The sequence below is a fragment of the Loxodonta africana genome, chromosome 1 (assembly GCF_030014295.1).
Source record: "Loxodonta africana isolate mLoxAfr1 chromosome 1, mLoxAfr1.hap2, whole genome shotgun sequence".
Lineage (NCBI taxonomy): Eukaryota > Metazoa > Chordata > Mammalia > Proboscidea > Elephantidae > Loxodonta > Loxodonta africana.
In genome coordinates this window covers 14,940,728-14,956,571 of record NC_087342.1, presented here as the reverse complement: position 1 = coordinate 14,956,571, position 15,844 = coordinate 14,940,728, and the positions used below count along the sequence as shown (strand labels likewise).

The 15,844-nt window shown below is 43.6% G+C and overlaps 1 protein-coding gene across 1 annotated transcript; it reads left to right on the top strand.

The window, feature by feature from the left end:
- The first annotated feature begins 953 nt into the window (after positions 1 to 953).
- ROPN1 (rhophilin associated tail protein 1) lies at positions 954 to 13,852 on the top strand. The gene is made up of 5 exons (XM_003412957.4): positions 954 to 1,069; positions 5,344 to 5,461; positions 6,737 to 6,898; positions 12,701 to 12,876; positions 13,390 to 13,852. Exons 1-5 carry the CDS (start codon positions 954 to 956, stop codon positions 13,454 to 13,456), a joined length of 639 nt encoding a protein of 212 aa, XP_003413005.1. The 3' UTR covers positions 13,457 to 13,852.
- The last annotated feature ends 1,992 nt before the right edge of the window (positions 13,853 to 15,844 follow it).

Sequence of the window (15,844 nt, the reverse complement as noted above, 5' to 3'; positions counted from 1 at the left end):
TTTTATGTGATGCTGAATTGCATTGGTTAGAATTTTGTTGAGAATTTTTACATCTATATTCATGAGAGATATTGGTCTATAATTTTCTTTTTTGTGTTGTCTTTGTCTGGCTTTGGCATCGGGGTTATGCTAGCTTCGTAGAATAAGTTTGGGAGTATTCCCTCCTTTTCTGTGTTCTCAGATAGTGTGAGTAGTACTAGTGTGAGCTCTTCTCTGAATGTTTGGTAGAATTCTCCAGTGAAGCCACCCGGGCCAGGGCTTTAGTTTTGTTGGGAGGTTATTATTATTATTATTATTATTACCTCTTCTATCTCTTCTCTTGTTATGGGTCTGCCCTGGAACTTTTTGAGTGAAGGTGTACAAGTTTTCACTTTAAGATTCAAGTAGGTAAGTACACACCTGTGTAAAGACAGATGTTCATTAAAAGGCTGTTTGATTATTTTTAATTGGCAATAACCTTAATGTCAAATGCTAAATTCACAGAGTAAATTTTGCTACAGCTCTTATCCAGCCAATAACAGTTGTGTGACGTGGAAAAGACTCCCATGATATACTGTGGAGTAGATAAGCTGTTTGGTATGACCCCTTTTTGTTTATACAAACACACATATATTTACGTTGAAAAAATTCTGGAAGGATACAGTCTATATTTTTGATAACATCATTAGGGGAGACTTCTGCTTCTTGTTGATCTCTACTTTTTGAACGAAGAAGCATTGTGTGATTTTTGTGTCAAGAACAGAATTGTTTACGACAACAAAAAACAGAGATTATCGAACTGCCTTCTTCTAACCTTAGAGGTGCACAACAGTGGAATACATCCCTTGTGGGATTGTGAAGTCCCCAATATAGAGAATGTCAGACAGAGGCTGGGTGACCCCCTAACCAGGATTCCTGTTGTCCTTTGATTCAAACATTCCCTTTTTTTTTTTTTTTTTCCTGCCAATAGGTCAATGCCTCAGACCGATAAGCAAATATGCATCCCGCCGGAGCTGCCGGAATTGCTGAAGCAGTTCACCAAAGCTGCCATCCGGACCCAGCCGCAGGATCTCATCCAATGGGCTGCCGAGTGCGTCTTCCTTTCCTCCTCCAGCCCCTTGTTCCCACACTGAGGGGAATGAATGTCATGGAAAACTGTGAGGAGGTTGTCATGGCTGCAGCCAGGGAGTGGAGGCTGATTAGCATAACCTTTGTGATTTTCGGTTCTAGCATGGCTTTGGTGTTTTAAAATTCACACATGAAAACATCACAGCGGTCAAGGATGGGATGCCCTCCCCTGAGCGAGCCAAACTTAGCAACATGAAGCCAGGGCGATAGGCAAAGTGTCCTGGGGCAAACAGCAAGAACTAGACCATCACATCACACCAGCCCACGCACACCCCACCCCATCTCTGCACCCCCTCAATCTGTCCCAGTGGAAAGAAGAGTTCAGAACCCCCTGCAGTTTAGCTGGGCTTTTCCTTAGTTTAAACCACGACCGCGTTCTCTTATCTCACCACTAGATGGCAGCAGTGCACCTGGGGGAGCCATGTGAGGATCCTGCTGGGTGGATTGTGTGGGATGGGTCCAACCTGGTTCACTCCTGGATCTACCCCTTTAAGGAGACACCTTCCTCCAGGGCTGTTAAAACTCATACTTGCACCTGATCAGAGACACTTTTTTTATTTTGTCTTTGGTGAAATTATTGTTACTTTCGTTAGCATTCCTTTGAATAATAAAGAAAAAGGAGGTAAAACAGAGAGAGAAAGTCAGCAGGAGTATAGCTGGGTTGAAAACAGTGCTCCCTCTTTCAGGAGAGACCTCCAGAGATAGCTCAATTGATGGGTCTTACACAGTAATAGCTGCTGGCCTGGACTGAAACAGCTTTACACAGAAATCCTCTCAGCTATGAAATTGCTTCTTAGACAAACTCGCCTGCTTAAAGCTGGGGGTCTGGGGCTTGTGGCAGGAATTTGAAGCTAACTAGACCTCCCTGACCATTTCCAGGCTATTTTTATTGTTTGGTGATTACTTCCTTAGCAGTATTTCAGTGGGAAAGGGGGACTAAGAGAGGGCGTGGTGGGTTGGACAAGGCAGAATGTCTTCAGCATGAGATTGTGAGTAGGTGTGTTGGGTGGGAAGAAGGTGTGGCCACCTTTGAGAAGGCACCAAAGGTAATCTAAGAGGGTTCTTTAGACTCTGAGCAGCGCTCTCTGTGCTCCTGGGCTAGGTTAGGATGAGGCTTTTCCAAATGAAAGGAAAATAAGCCAGTGGTATGCATAAAAAGGAGACCTGGTGGCTGGTGGCACAGTGGTTAAGAGCTCAGCTGCTAACGAAAAGGTCAACAGTTCAAATCTACCTGCTGCTCCTTGGAAACCCTAGGAGACAGTTCTACCCTGTCTTATAGGGTTCCTATGAGGGAAAATCAAGTTGACAGCAATGGGTTTGGTTTTTTATACATAAAAGAGACATAAATAGTAGTGCTTTGCCTAGTAATGACCCCTGTTTAATTTTCCATTTTAAATTTGACATGTTATAAACTTTAGCTTCAGCAGACTGATTCCTTCTGGCATAGTCAGACACTTTGTGTTATACTATACGATAGTTTAAAACCCCATTTTGTTGTATGTATGCTGCTGTGTTATGGTAAGAAAAATGACGTTTCTTGGTATTGTCCCTGACATTTATGGGAGAAGACGTTCCACCGTTGTAGCCTGTTCACGCCCATGTTGTATCATGCGCTATAAATTTTTTAGACATTGGTGAAAAATCAGTTTGTAGTTTAATGGCAACGAAAAAGGAGATCATGACCTAAGAGCACTCTCTGTCCTATTCAGACATGAAAAGCACTAATCAGATGGTCTTACATGGCTCACAAACCAGTAGCCTTTCAGAGGGTAAAACTCCACAAAGTAGTTCCAAGGCCAAATATGTGTTTAATTCATTGCAAGAAAGAATTTCCCTACCTAAGGGCTGACAATGATGAAACCACCTTGCTGTCAGCAGACATAAACTCATCTGTCCCGTAGTAGACCCACAGGACAACACACATTTGCAGTATGTGTCTAACCATGGAATGGTTCGCTCGCACGTGAAGCTAAAGCACCCATACAGGACTGAATCCACTGACTACAGCCTCATTTCAATGTTCTCTAACCAACTCCACTAACAAGTTGCTGAGTGTCACTCTCTACCTGGGCAATCACTTCTATGGAATGAGGAGCTGTGTGTCTCTGTCATCATTTACATCTCACCTAACCCCCAGTGCCATCGAGTCGATTCTGACTCATAGCGACCGTATATCTCACCTAAGTCTGGCTTTATAGACTGAGACCACACCCTACTCCTGTTGTCACCCTGTACCCACACCCATCCCAACACTGATCTGTCTGCAGAGATTTCTCACCCTGGTGGCATAGGGGCTACAGCTGCTAACCAAAGGGCCTGCAGTTCAAATCTGCCAGGTGCTCCTTGGAAACTCTATGGAGCAGTTCTACTCTGTCCTGTATGGTCGCTATGAGTCAGAACAGACTTGACGGCAACGGGAATGGGTTTATTTCCTTAAAGGTGACCTTAGAATATTTTTTCTGCCCTTCATGCTGATGACCTCCAAGGGGTGACTGGAAGGCATTGTTTTAGTCTGAGTAGCTTTAGTTCTGAGCTGCTTTGTGGCTTGGAGACAGGAAATGGTTCTCAGCCTCATCAAGGAATGGCTTGGCCCTAAGACGGGCTTTACAAAATTCTCTGTGTTCTTTTTATACTACATGGATCTATAGACAGTGTGAAAGATAAAGTGAGGAGGAGCAGAGGCTTGTGACCCAGGGATGGTCACTGATAAGGCTTGTGATGTAGATTATCAGGCCTTTTTTCCAAGGCACCTCTGGGTGGGTTTGAACTATAAACCTTTCAGTTAATAGCTAAGTACTTTACCATTTGCGCCACCCAGGGACTCCGGTAATGGAGATAGACCCTTCCACGTAGCATAGGTGACCCACCTGTCAAGTGCTATGTCCATTCCCTGCTGCAGGCAGCCTCTTCCCATCTCATGCCAATCCTGAAACAGGACTCAGTATTTTTTGTCCACATTGCCCCCCTCCCCTAAAAAAAAACCCCACTCTGCAAAGCATTGGGAAGCAAGCAGACTTTCCTGAAGCTTTTAAAGGGAAGGTAGAGAAGGATTTTATGTCATACACCCCACATAATATAAGGTTGTCTCAAATCCTTCTTTGGCTTGTCTTCTCCCCCTGAGCCTCCCTTTCTGCCCCACCAACCTTCTCTTTCTTCCCTCTTGAAGCCCCAAGCTTTGTTCTTTCCAGGCTTTCCCCTTCTTGGCTCACCCTAGAGCTCTCTTTCTCTCCCTCTTTCTTACACAGGGCACTTTAGTTTTCTCCCAGCTTCTCTTTCCAAGGTTACATATCCTCACTCACTATCTAATACTGACTTTAAGTACATCTGTGGTCATCGTACAGGTAGTCCCGACTTACAAGGGGTTCCATTCTAACGACTCCATCATAGGTCGGTTCTGACGTAAGTTGAATACCTCTTTTTTTTTTTTTTTTAGTTTTCCTTATTATTGCCTTTTATCATCAGTATCTTTACAAATTTGGTCTTTATTTGTCTTTGGGGGTTGGAAACATTACATCTGAGAATGATAACATCAGCAAATTACGCACTGCAGCATCGTATGTTGTACATATTACTGGTGATAAGATGTACAAAACGAAAGCAGAAACCAGTCGGTCGTAAGTGTGGTTCATCGTAACTCAAGTTGTAAGTCGGGGACTACCTGTACTGATAAAGATTTTATTTATGTGTGTGTGTGTGTGTGTCTGTTTTTTAAAGATCATCTAGTTACTAGGGTTTTTCCTCCATAAAAGATAGCATGGAATTAGAAATAATAATTTTTTTCTCCTAATCTTACAGATACACACAAACATGAACATATACATAACACACAAACACACACGCATACATATCCTATGATGTGTTATATATCTTATGATGTGTGTGTGTATATGTGTGTGTGTGTGTGTAAAAAGCTTAGGAGGGATGACTGGGGAAAAAAAAAAAACATACCCAATATACTCCAGAGAATTTGCTGATTGTTCTTCATTCTTAGAAAGGAGCAAATATTTTCACCCCCTAAGCCTTCTCTAGGCCTTAGGCACAGAAAGCAATACATTCAGGCTTTCCTTGTATGTCAAAACCAAACAAAAACCAAACCCAGTGCCATCGAGTCAATTCCAACTCATAGCGACCCTATAGCGACTCTGTATGTCAAGGAGCTTTATAAACAAGTGTCTGGTATCCAGCAGCCACCGGACTATAGAATGCTCCCCCACCCCCTAACTGTTTCTCTCGTAGTTATTTTGGAGCCATGTCCCGTGGAGAGAATCCCCCTGTGAGAGAGCGATCTGAGCGAGTGGCTCTGTCTAACTGGGCAGAGCTAACACCTGAGCTGTTAAAGATCCTGCATTCTCGGGTAAGGGCCACACTACTGCGGTACATAAGGGGGGTGGGGGACAATGTCAAGGCTGGGTGGATACAGACCAAAGCCCACTGTCACCCGGCCATTCAGCTGGTCACACGTGCAGCACCATCCTAAAATTCACTGAACGATGGACTTAAAGTTAATCTCCCCTTGGGGAAATAGGAATAATTCTGAAATGGCTGTGGACTATCCAGTGCTGAGCTGTCAGTGGGGACATCCTCAGACTGCCCTGAAGCTGGCAGAGTGTCCAGGGTTCAGGACAATGCTAACCCCTTCCCTCCAGGAGAGTGCAAGGCCAAAGTCCCTCAGCTGTGTCTCCCTTACTGATTAACACTGTAATATGATGCCAGTCGTGATTTGGAAAGGGGCCTATTATAGCTCCCCCACTATCCCAGGTGTAGGCATAGGCTACGTTTTAGGAAAAAGTCTGGTTCTCCTCACAGCCAAATCACCTTGGGAGCTGCCTTGGATGCTTTGGGTCAATTTCCAGGAAAATATGGCTTATCGTGGTCCACTTTAGGATCCAAGACAGAGAGTTTTGGGGTGATTCAGGACTGACTTAGCCAACTATCTTGGTCCCAGAGGCTTAGCCATTTCACCAGCATCAGAAGGCCAGGGGAGGTGTTGGACCTTCACTGGGGCATCTGTGCCCTTCTCACATTGTTGGCCAACAACTGGCCACTCATTCCCTCCATCTTCCTAGCCACCAAGTGCCTTGTGCTGTGGGTGTGACACAGATTCAAGGTACTTGGGGCCAAGCAACATTATGCATCCAGACCAAACCCTGAGGGTAGCCATATCCCCATCTTGTTCCTGAGAAAGCGTGAGGGATGCATGTGAGGGATTGTGCAAAGAACTCAATGGAGTCTGGAAACAAAAGCTCTAGAATCTAGTTTCAACACTAATCCGTGGTCTCAGTCACATGAGTCCTCTGCCCCTTCAGGCTGCCCTATCTGCCTTACAGGAATAACCTAGGGATAAAACAGCAGATAATAAAAACATCAGAAAAAAATTGAAATGCAATACTAAAAGTCTATGTTTCCTACAACTATGATATCTGGAGTTAAAAATTATTAAATTCTATCTCACCATGTTCTTTCACTAGGGTGAATATTTCTCTGCCCTTGCAAAGAAACTGCCAGAGTCTTACCTCCTTGACAACCCCACTTGCTGTGCCCTGGGAGAATCCGGGGCCTCGCTGGGCAGGTGCGTCTCAGGGGCAGAGGCTGCCTCATTCCCTGTGTTCTCCATGTTCCTACCCTGCAGGTTGCCGGTAGGCTGATCATCCATGCAGATGAGCTGGCCCAGATGTGGAAGGTGCTCAGCCTCCCAACAGATCTGTTTAATAGTGTGATGAACGTGGGTCGCTTCACGGAGGAGATCGAGTGGCTAAAGTTCTTAGCCCTTGCTTGCAGTTCTCTTGGAGTTGTAAGTCGTTTTAATGTTTTGTGTTCATTTAGGGAAATTCTCTGGGCCTGGAAGGGCAGGAGTTGACAGTTTGTGCATCTAGACACACAGTCAACTCTCCAAGGCTGTGGATTGGAGATGAGCATGCGTGTGGATTCATTATCCAGGCTTCTCGTCTTTTCCTCCTCTTGGATTAGGCTCATTTCTGTGCTCTTTAGCAGGGGTTAGGGGGAAAGAGAGAGAAAAACTGATCCAGGCTCTAGGGACAGGTTGGCTAAAATGTGGCTTAGGGGCTCTTTGTGAATTTCAATCATTGCACGCAGATTCATGTCTATCACCACTCCACTCCCTCCATTATATTCATAGAGATAACCAAGAGTGCACTGCAGGGTAAGAGTTGCTTATACTCAGCTGCCAGACACCTAGCAGACATAGAATGGAGACTTTTACAAAGAGGGGCAGCCTTATAAAAAATACAATTGGGTAAATGTAATCGGACAGGAAAACCAGAGATAAGAGAGCAAGGAAGGAGAGATGAGGCTATTTCTAGACCCGTAGTTATGACATCAGCACTGATACAGGATGCTCACACAAATTCATGCCTTTTCCAATTTGCCTTGGTTTACAATTGGAAAAGCCACTTTCCTGTTTGAAGGAAAAGATGCTGAAACCTGTGTGTGTGTGTGTGAGCGTGTGTGCGTTTTAACTAAAGCTTAGGTGTCTTCTTATACATGGACTCAGTCTTGTTAAACACTGTTTTAATAACTTCCATGAAAATGAACCAGAAACTTGGTTTAAAAAAAAAAAAATCCTTGAAATAAATGAGTTTAAAAATTAACGAGATAATCATTGCCTCTGCCAAAGCCAAACGGTGGGAAAAGGTAGCTTGAATAGTTCGGCACATTTTGTGCTTTCTTCTCGAATATCCTTGAAACGCAGATTTGACATTTTTGTTTCTGAGAAAATTCACCAGAAATACTGTAGTCCAACTTTTTCTACGGGTTTTCCTTGAAACTTTCCTCATTATCATTTCTTGAGAGAGAAGAGGAGGCGCCATTTGTGTTCCTTTTTTTTTTTTCCTGTTCATTGTCCTTTATAGCAACATTATGTAATGAATACATTACTATCCTCCAAGGGCAGACGAGGGGCCCAACAGCACTGATCTCACTTCTGTGGAAATAGCTCAAGAGCTGGCACCTTAGTTATCTAGTGCCGCTATAACAGAAATACCTCAAGTGGGTAGCTTTAATAAACAGAAATTTATTTTCTCGTAGTTTAGGCTAGAAGTTCAAATTCAGGGTGCTGTCTCTAGGGGAAGGCTGTCTTTCTCTGTCCGCTCTGGCGGAAGGTCCTTGTCTCTTTTTAGCTTCTATTCCTCAGTTCTTTGGTGGTGGTGTGGCATGTGTCTTCCCCTCTCTTTATGCTTGCTTGCTCAGTTCTGCACTGTTCATATCTCAAAAGAGATTGATTTAAGACACACCCAGTGGTTAAGAGCTACGACTGCTAACCAGAAGGTCAGCAGTTTGAATCCACCAGTTGCTCCTTGGGAACTCTATAGGGCAGTTCTACTCTGTCCTGTAGGGTCACTATCAGTCAGAATCAACTGAATGGCAATGGTTTTTTTTTTAAACCCACAAAGAGGAGCCCTGGTAAGGCAGTGAGTAAGAGCTCGACTACTAACCAAAAAGGTTGGCAGTTCAAATGCACCAGCCACTCCTTGGAAAACCTATGGGGCAATCCTGCTCTGTCCTATAGAGTCACTATGAGTAGGAATCAACTAGATGGCAGTGGGTTTAGTTTTGGTTTACCCACAAAGGGTAGAGTAAGAAAATAACTAGATTTAATCCAATCCAGGAATTTCAGCCTGATGCAGTAATTGAAACAGCCTTTAGGCAAATTGCACAGTCTCTTCGATTTCTTCGGTACCACCCGCACCCCCTTCCTCTTTTCCAAGATGACAGTTGAGTTTATAAGGAAAGAGTGACTCCAGGACCTCAGCGCAGCCAAATGAAGGTTTTCGCACGTCTGTTGGTCTTCTTGGGCACCTCTGGTTTCCATGGTGATGCCTCTGTCTGCCTGGTCACAGCTGCTTGCAGCATGAATGGTCTAGTCTCTTTCAGGTTAGTCATCGCACAATGGTGTTCCCCCACAGACATCTCAGTTTTCACTGGTGCTGAGGTCTGTTCCCTAGGTAAGGGGTCTATGCCACAGCCCCTCACTGCCTTGTGAGATGTCTGAATCTTCCCCTATCCCTATATCCCACAGTAACCAAGAGTGGCTTTGGAAAGCCAAATTCCAACCTTCTCTCTGCTTAGCCCACTGTGCAGCTGCTAGGTTCACTTTGATGTGGCTGCCTCCCAAATTGGTGAGAAGAAACCATGAGGTGAATTGTGTCTTTCTACTTCGTCTCAAAAACAAAGAGGTTGGGTTAGATGTTCCATGAGGTTCCTTCACCTCTAATGTTCTGTGATTCTATTCCCCCTTCTCTGCTTCCACTGAGTCACCCTCAGCCCTAGCTGTGGATAATAGTAGGCTCCTTAGATTCTGAAAGGTCCTGACATGTTTGACTTTGCCCCTAATTACCGTATGTCAAAGAATACCTAGAGGTGAGGTCAGCCTGGAGGGCAAGTCCATAAATAAAATGTGCCCTGTAAATCCAGGAAGCAATTCCTTCATTGGATCACACTGGATTGTGGCTAGGAACTTAAATGTGGCGTGGTCAGAGTGTCACCATCTGGGGTGAAGGCTTTGTCTTCTAGTTAATCCACTTATCTAGAGTTAAGCCCAGGAATTCCCTCCTTCCTCAGTACCCAACCATGATCTCTGTGCCATCTAGAAAAGCCATTTCCCCCCTTGTAGAGAAGAGCCTAATGCAGGAATTTTAGGTAGCAGGTAGACGTACTCAAGTCTTGAGCTCCCTGACCTAATACATGTGATTCAAAATGCAATGGCTTGAAGACCTTGTCGGTTTCAGGATTCCTCCCTGTGGACTGGCCTATGCCACTTCCTTTTCCAACTGAGACTTTATGTAGAACAAAAAGCTCTTGCAAGTAGTAAATAATTGGGTTAACTGGAAGGAATGGCTTACATTTTCTTAGCAAATAATTCACTTGTCGAGCCTTTTACCTCTGAGATTGAAAATGAAGCTCATAAGATGCTATCTCTATGACGTGGACCCTCATCTGACCAGAGATCTTGTGCAGAAGAAGGCAGATGTTTACTTTAGATTTATTTCAGTTTACCAAAAAGCTCCAGTCCAAAGAGTTTATCCATTCATCCATTCATTCATTTATTGAATGTTTTTAGATCTTATAAGGGCAATAGAATTTGAATATTTGCTGTTTGAATGACCAATAAAAGATGATATTTGGGGTAGAAAGCACCCTAATTTGGATGAGGCTGCAGAAAGAAGATAACCAAACAAAGGCAGTAAGAGAGCAGTTGGTTAACAGAAGTAGAGAGGATGAGCTATGGATGAAAATTATGAAGTTGAGTGCAAGCACTCATGATTGCAAATAATCTACCCAAAGCCATTCTTATGCTGACCTCAAATACGTGGATGCCTTCCCATCCTCACTGACAGCCCCTGAGCCAGCCTCATGCATGCCCGTCCTCCCACCCCCTTGGTGGAAGTGGCTGCATAATGGCTCACACTGTGCTTACGGTGCTTTCCACAAGAGGGTGCCAAGGAGAGAGAGCAAATGCCAAGTGGCCTGCTGCAAACCCCAAGTGTCTCTGACATCGTGTGGTTTATCACATACAAATTCATGTACATTGAAGATTCTATTTCATAAAATAACGATGTTTGATTTAATATGCAAATAATGTTCAAAATACTGGCCATCAAGTGCAAATGTCGCTACAAGAAGATGGGCCAAGTTTATTCAGTGCCCTCATCTACCTTCTGGCTTGTAGACTTACACCCTTATGTAACGCACACCACAGTTAAAGAAGCAGCACCTAGACATTCATTATATTCAGGGAGAGGCTGGGAGCAGAACCAGCAAACCTCAGCTACAGAGGGAGAGCAGTGCTGGCCAGCCATTTGGTGAGATATAACAGCTGCTTGTTCACTCCCCCAGCCTCACCCAGTTCACCACTCAGGACTGATTTTTCACTGATCCCTGAGGGTGTGCAAGAAACATTTGCACCTCGTCTGTTTTAACAAACTTCTATGATGTACATGCTAACCTGTCTTTGCAGATTCAGAGCTAAACCATCCTTTCCTTGTATCATTTCCTTGCTTTATCCCATCACTACACAACTCTTTCCCTTGTGAAATGTATTCAAAGGGCAGGCTTGTTGAAAGACACTGGTACATTAAAACCTCTGCTCTGAACATGATCCTTAGTGTTCACATTTCAGTGAAAGGAGTGGTTTGCTTCTACTATACTAACCCTTTCATTACAACTTCTGGCAATCATCATCTACTAATTTTTCTCCCAGCAACAGGGTTAGTATTACGTACTGACCAAGACCAGTTGCCATCGAGTCCATCCCAATTCATGGTGACCCCATCTGTGTCAGAGTAGAACTGTGCCATATAGGGTTTTCAGTGGCTGATTTCTTGGATATGGATCACCAGGGCTTTATTCCGAGGTACCTCTTGGTGGCTTACATCACCAACCTTTCAATTAGCAGCCCAGGGTGTTAACGATTTGCACCACTCAGGCACTCCCGATAATGTACTTCATGATTGTAGTTAGATGGAGCCACATGCTTTAGACGGATGGGTTTTATCTTGATGTCCAGTCTCATTTTTCCTGCATCTGGAACACCTATCTTCCTAGGGACATCAGCTTTTTTCTCTCTCCTTCTCCCTGCGGTGGCACTGCTCCACGTCTCTCACAGGAGCGTGCAGACTAGACTAATTACCTCAACCCTTTACAGAGATGATTGTAGAACAACAAGAATAAGAAAAACTGTAAGTTTGTGGAATGTAAAAGCAAATTACCTTCTTTCAGTAAGGTTATTCTGATTAAAGAAACAAATGTCTCCACATATTCAGCAGTTTATAAACTTGATTCTCTAAAGATACCCCTCCAACAAAGAAAGAAAGGAGAAAAAGACGCCCAGTAGGCACTCAATAAACCAGTTGCTGTCAACCGATTCTGAGTCATGGTGACCTGTGTGTGTCAGAGTAGAACTGTGCTTCACAGGGCTTTCAGTAGCTAATTTCTCAGAAGTAGATAATCGGTTTGTCATATTGTGGTGGCTTGTGTGTTGCTATGATGCTGGAAGCTATGCCATTGGTATTTTATATACTAGCAAGGTCACCCATGGTGGACAGGTTTCAGCGGAGCTTCCGGAATAAGACAGACTGGGAAGAAAGGCCTGACAATCTGCTTCTGAAAATAAGCCAATGAAAACTTTATGGATCACAACAGGACATTGTACAACTTGGCTTGCTTTGGACTCATCATCAGGAGGGACCAGTTACTAGAGGAGGACATTATGTTTGGTGAAGGAGAAGGCCAATAAGGGCAAGGGAGAGCCTCAGTGAGACGGACTGGCACAGGAGCTGCAACCATGGACTCGAACATGTGATGTCGAGGGTGACTCAGAACCAGGCAACATTTCTTTCTGTTGTACAAAAGGTTGTCATGAGTCAGAGTTGACTGCAACTATCTATAGGTACTCACCATTTTGTTTAGATTGAATTAAATGACATTTAGGTGTAAATATTTCAAGCTTTCCAGAATATTGCACCAGTCCCACTTCATTTTATGAGAGTAATATTTTTTTCTTTTTGTATCTAAACTGAGCTCAAGAATCTGGCCTGGAATAATGACTTTCTCTTCATTTTATCTTGTGGTTTTACAGACCATTGCCAAAACTCTCAAGATCGTGTGTGAAGTTTTATCATCTGACCATGATAGCGGACCTCCCAGAATCCCCTTTAGCACCTTCCAGTTTCTCTACACGTATATTGCTGAAGTGGACGGGGAGATCTCGGCATCGCATGTCAGCCGAATGCTAAACTACATTGAACAGGAAGTGTAAGTAAACCTTTACCAACTGGGGGTGAACAAATACAGGGAAAACAAATCTAGCAGGGTCCCAAGCCATGATATGGTGAGGTTACCATATCACACTGCTCTGGAAACAGAAATGGTGTGAGAAATGTGAAGTAAAGATAGAAAGGAGATGAGGAATGTGGAGGGGAAGAATGGTGTAGGACAGCAATTCTTAGCATGAGCCTCAGACCAGCAGCAGCATCATCACTTGGGAACATGTTAGAAATGCAGTGTCCAGGCTTTATCCTGGACCAACTGAACCAGAAACTCTGGAGTGGGGCTAATCTGTGTCTTAGCAAGCTCTCCAGGTGACTCTGACTCTCAAGTTCAAGAGCCAGTAGGGTAAATGCAGAGGAGGAGAGCTCAGGACAACTGAGGCTGATGAGGGAGGAGCAACAGCAGAACATGGAGCTAGAGAGTTGTTTATATGTTGTCTTTCTTAAGATTCATCATGTTTAGCGAACTAACCCAAGTCTATGTATTTTCCCCACACAGAATTGGTCCTGATGGTTTAATCAAGGTGAATGACTTTACCCAAAACCCCAGAGTTCGGCTGGAGTAAAAGCACAATTCTGGCAATTTTAAAAGAAGATACAGAGATAATTGTGCTTCAGAATGACTGAACCCCATCCACCATCCAATGTCAATTTTCTTGTACAACGGGGACATGCTAATAAACAATTACACAAACATACTAAATCAGAAATGTGTGGAATTAAGATGCCCAAGTGTTGGGGAAAAACACCTGCATTAAGAGATTAGTATTCTTTCCACACTGGCTCCGGGTGAAAGTGGCTAACAAAGCGTGGAGAGAAAATGCATCTTGAGGCAAAGCCAGACTGTTGGATTTCAAAGTTAGAATGTTAACTGGACACAACGTTGATGTTTTGTAACTATTAAGCTTAAGTTAGATAAGGTCCATCCAAGTTTTTACTGGTTTATTTCTCCATTTGTTGGTATTATACTAGTTGTTCACTCATTCACCAATATTTATTGAGGTTAGTTAGCTCTGTGCCAGGAGGAGTCCCTGGGTGGTTGCAAAAGGTCAATGCACTTGGCTGCTAACTGAAAGGCTGAAGGTTCCAGTCCACCCAGAGGTGCCTCAGAGGAAAAGTCTGCTGATCAACTTCCAAAAAATTAAGCATTGAAAACCTATGGAGCACAGTTCTACTCTGATATACATGGGTCAGAACTGGCAACTGGTTGTTTATGCCACAGGAATAGAGTTGCCAGATAATATACAGGATGCCCAGTTAGATTGAATTTCAGGGAAGCAATGAATAATTTTTAGTAAAAGTGTTTATTTTGGTTTTTTGCTAAACCTGGCAATCCTAGCCAGAAATTACGCTGGCCTCTGAGCATATACAAATGAATCAGATCTGAATTCTGCTCTCAAGAAGTTCCCAGTCTAACACTAAGATAAGACACGAACATAAATCACTTTAATGCAAGTGGTGTTGAGAGGTACTAACAGAGTGCTTTAGAGATCACTATTAAAGTATCGATGTTAACAGAGTTTCCTGACACCGTATATGTACAGGTGTAATGGGACCTTCTGGGGAAAATCTCCTGCATGAGTGTAAGACCTCCTGAAGAGGTCACCTAAAGATTGTTCTTTCTCCCAGGAAGCAGAGGAGATTAACAGGCTGAGTTCCAACGTCACTGCCTCCCTTCTATCAATCCTCTTTTAAAGTTGTTTGTGTTTAAAAATCATGTTAACTTGCTCATATATGAATTGGGAGAAAAATTGTCTATTGGTGTCCAAATAAAGTTAAAAAAGTGATTGTGACTAGACGTCACCATGGGCCCTTGATTTTGGCCTAGGGTGAAACAATTGAAGGGGCTGAACCGAATTTTTCCCCCATAGTCACAGAACCGTACCTGCAAGGGTACTGCTGCCTTCTTGGCCAAAGCGGCCCAACATTTATATCCATTCTGGGACCTAAAAGGCACTGGTGGCACAGTGGTTAAGAGCTCGGCTGCTAACCAAGAAGTCAGCCATTTGAATTCACCAGCCGTTTCTTGGAAACCCTATGAGGCAGTTCTACTCTGTCCTATAGGGTCGCTATGAGTTGGAATCAATAGCAACAGGTTTGGGTTTGGTTTGGTTTTGGGACCTAACACTGCTTGAGAATTGAAAATTCTCACCTTCAGGCAGGGAGCTAAAGTACCTCGGGTGAAACCTGGCACCATAATTAATAGGATGTAGAATTTAGAGAATGAGTGAGATCCTTTAACTTGCCTCAGTGCCCCAGTGTCCCTTGGTTTCTCTTTCATTATGATCAAGAATTGATATATAGTCTTGTCTGTGAGAAGGAAGTGGGGGTGGAGGGGCTGGGGAGGAGCATTTTGGAAGACTCTAAGACAACAAAATTCATAAACTCAAAGCAAAGGGTCCTTTGTACATTTGAGGATACAGATTGAAATCAATAGCTAAATCTCAGAGTAGCCCTGAGCATAATCCCTCGAGAGTGCGGTTGAGGAAACCCCAACTATCAAAGCATATATTACACACAGATATGAAATTACTGATGGCACGGACACCAACAGCTGAGACTAAGAGCAATTGGCAATACCCTCATGGCACTGCCAACTGCTCGTCTTCTAAGTCACTATTTGGTGTCCACCATTTTTGTTCTCTGCTCTGGCTCACTGTTGCAATGCTTCCAAAGCTATTGATACTTCTAAGTCACAGGTAAGAGACTCAGGTGCTACAGCACATTTGCCGAATCACCCTGCTCCAGCAGTTGCTCCAAGGGTGAAAGCAACCTGGCCCTCAACCTGGGCTATGCCATATGAATATTATAAATACTGTTATAAATACTAGGGTAATAATAATTTTTAAAAATCTAGTTGCCATTAAGTTGATTCCTACTCATGGCGACCACACGTCTGTCAAAGTAGAACTTTGCTCCATAGACTTTTCAATGACTTTTGGAAGTAGGTTGCC

Bases quoted from the DNA above. Each gene is read 5' to 3' on its own strand.
- ROPN1 (XM_003412957.4), top strand. From the start codon at position 954: ATGCCTCAGACCGATAAGCAAATATGCATCCCGCCGGAGCTGCCGGAA. The intron at 1,070-5,343 runs GTGCGTCTTCCT...TTTCTCTCGTAG, and splicing joins CTCATCCAATGGGCTGCCGA to TTATTTTGGAGCCATGTCCC. The intron at 12,877-13,389 runs GTAAGTAAACCT...TTCCCCACACAG, and splicing joins AACTACATTGAACAGGAAGT to AATTGGTCCTGATGGTTTAA.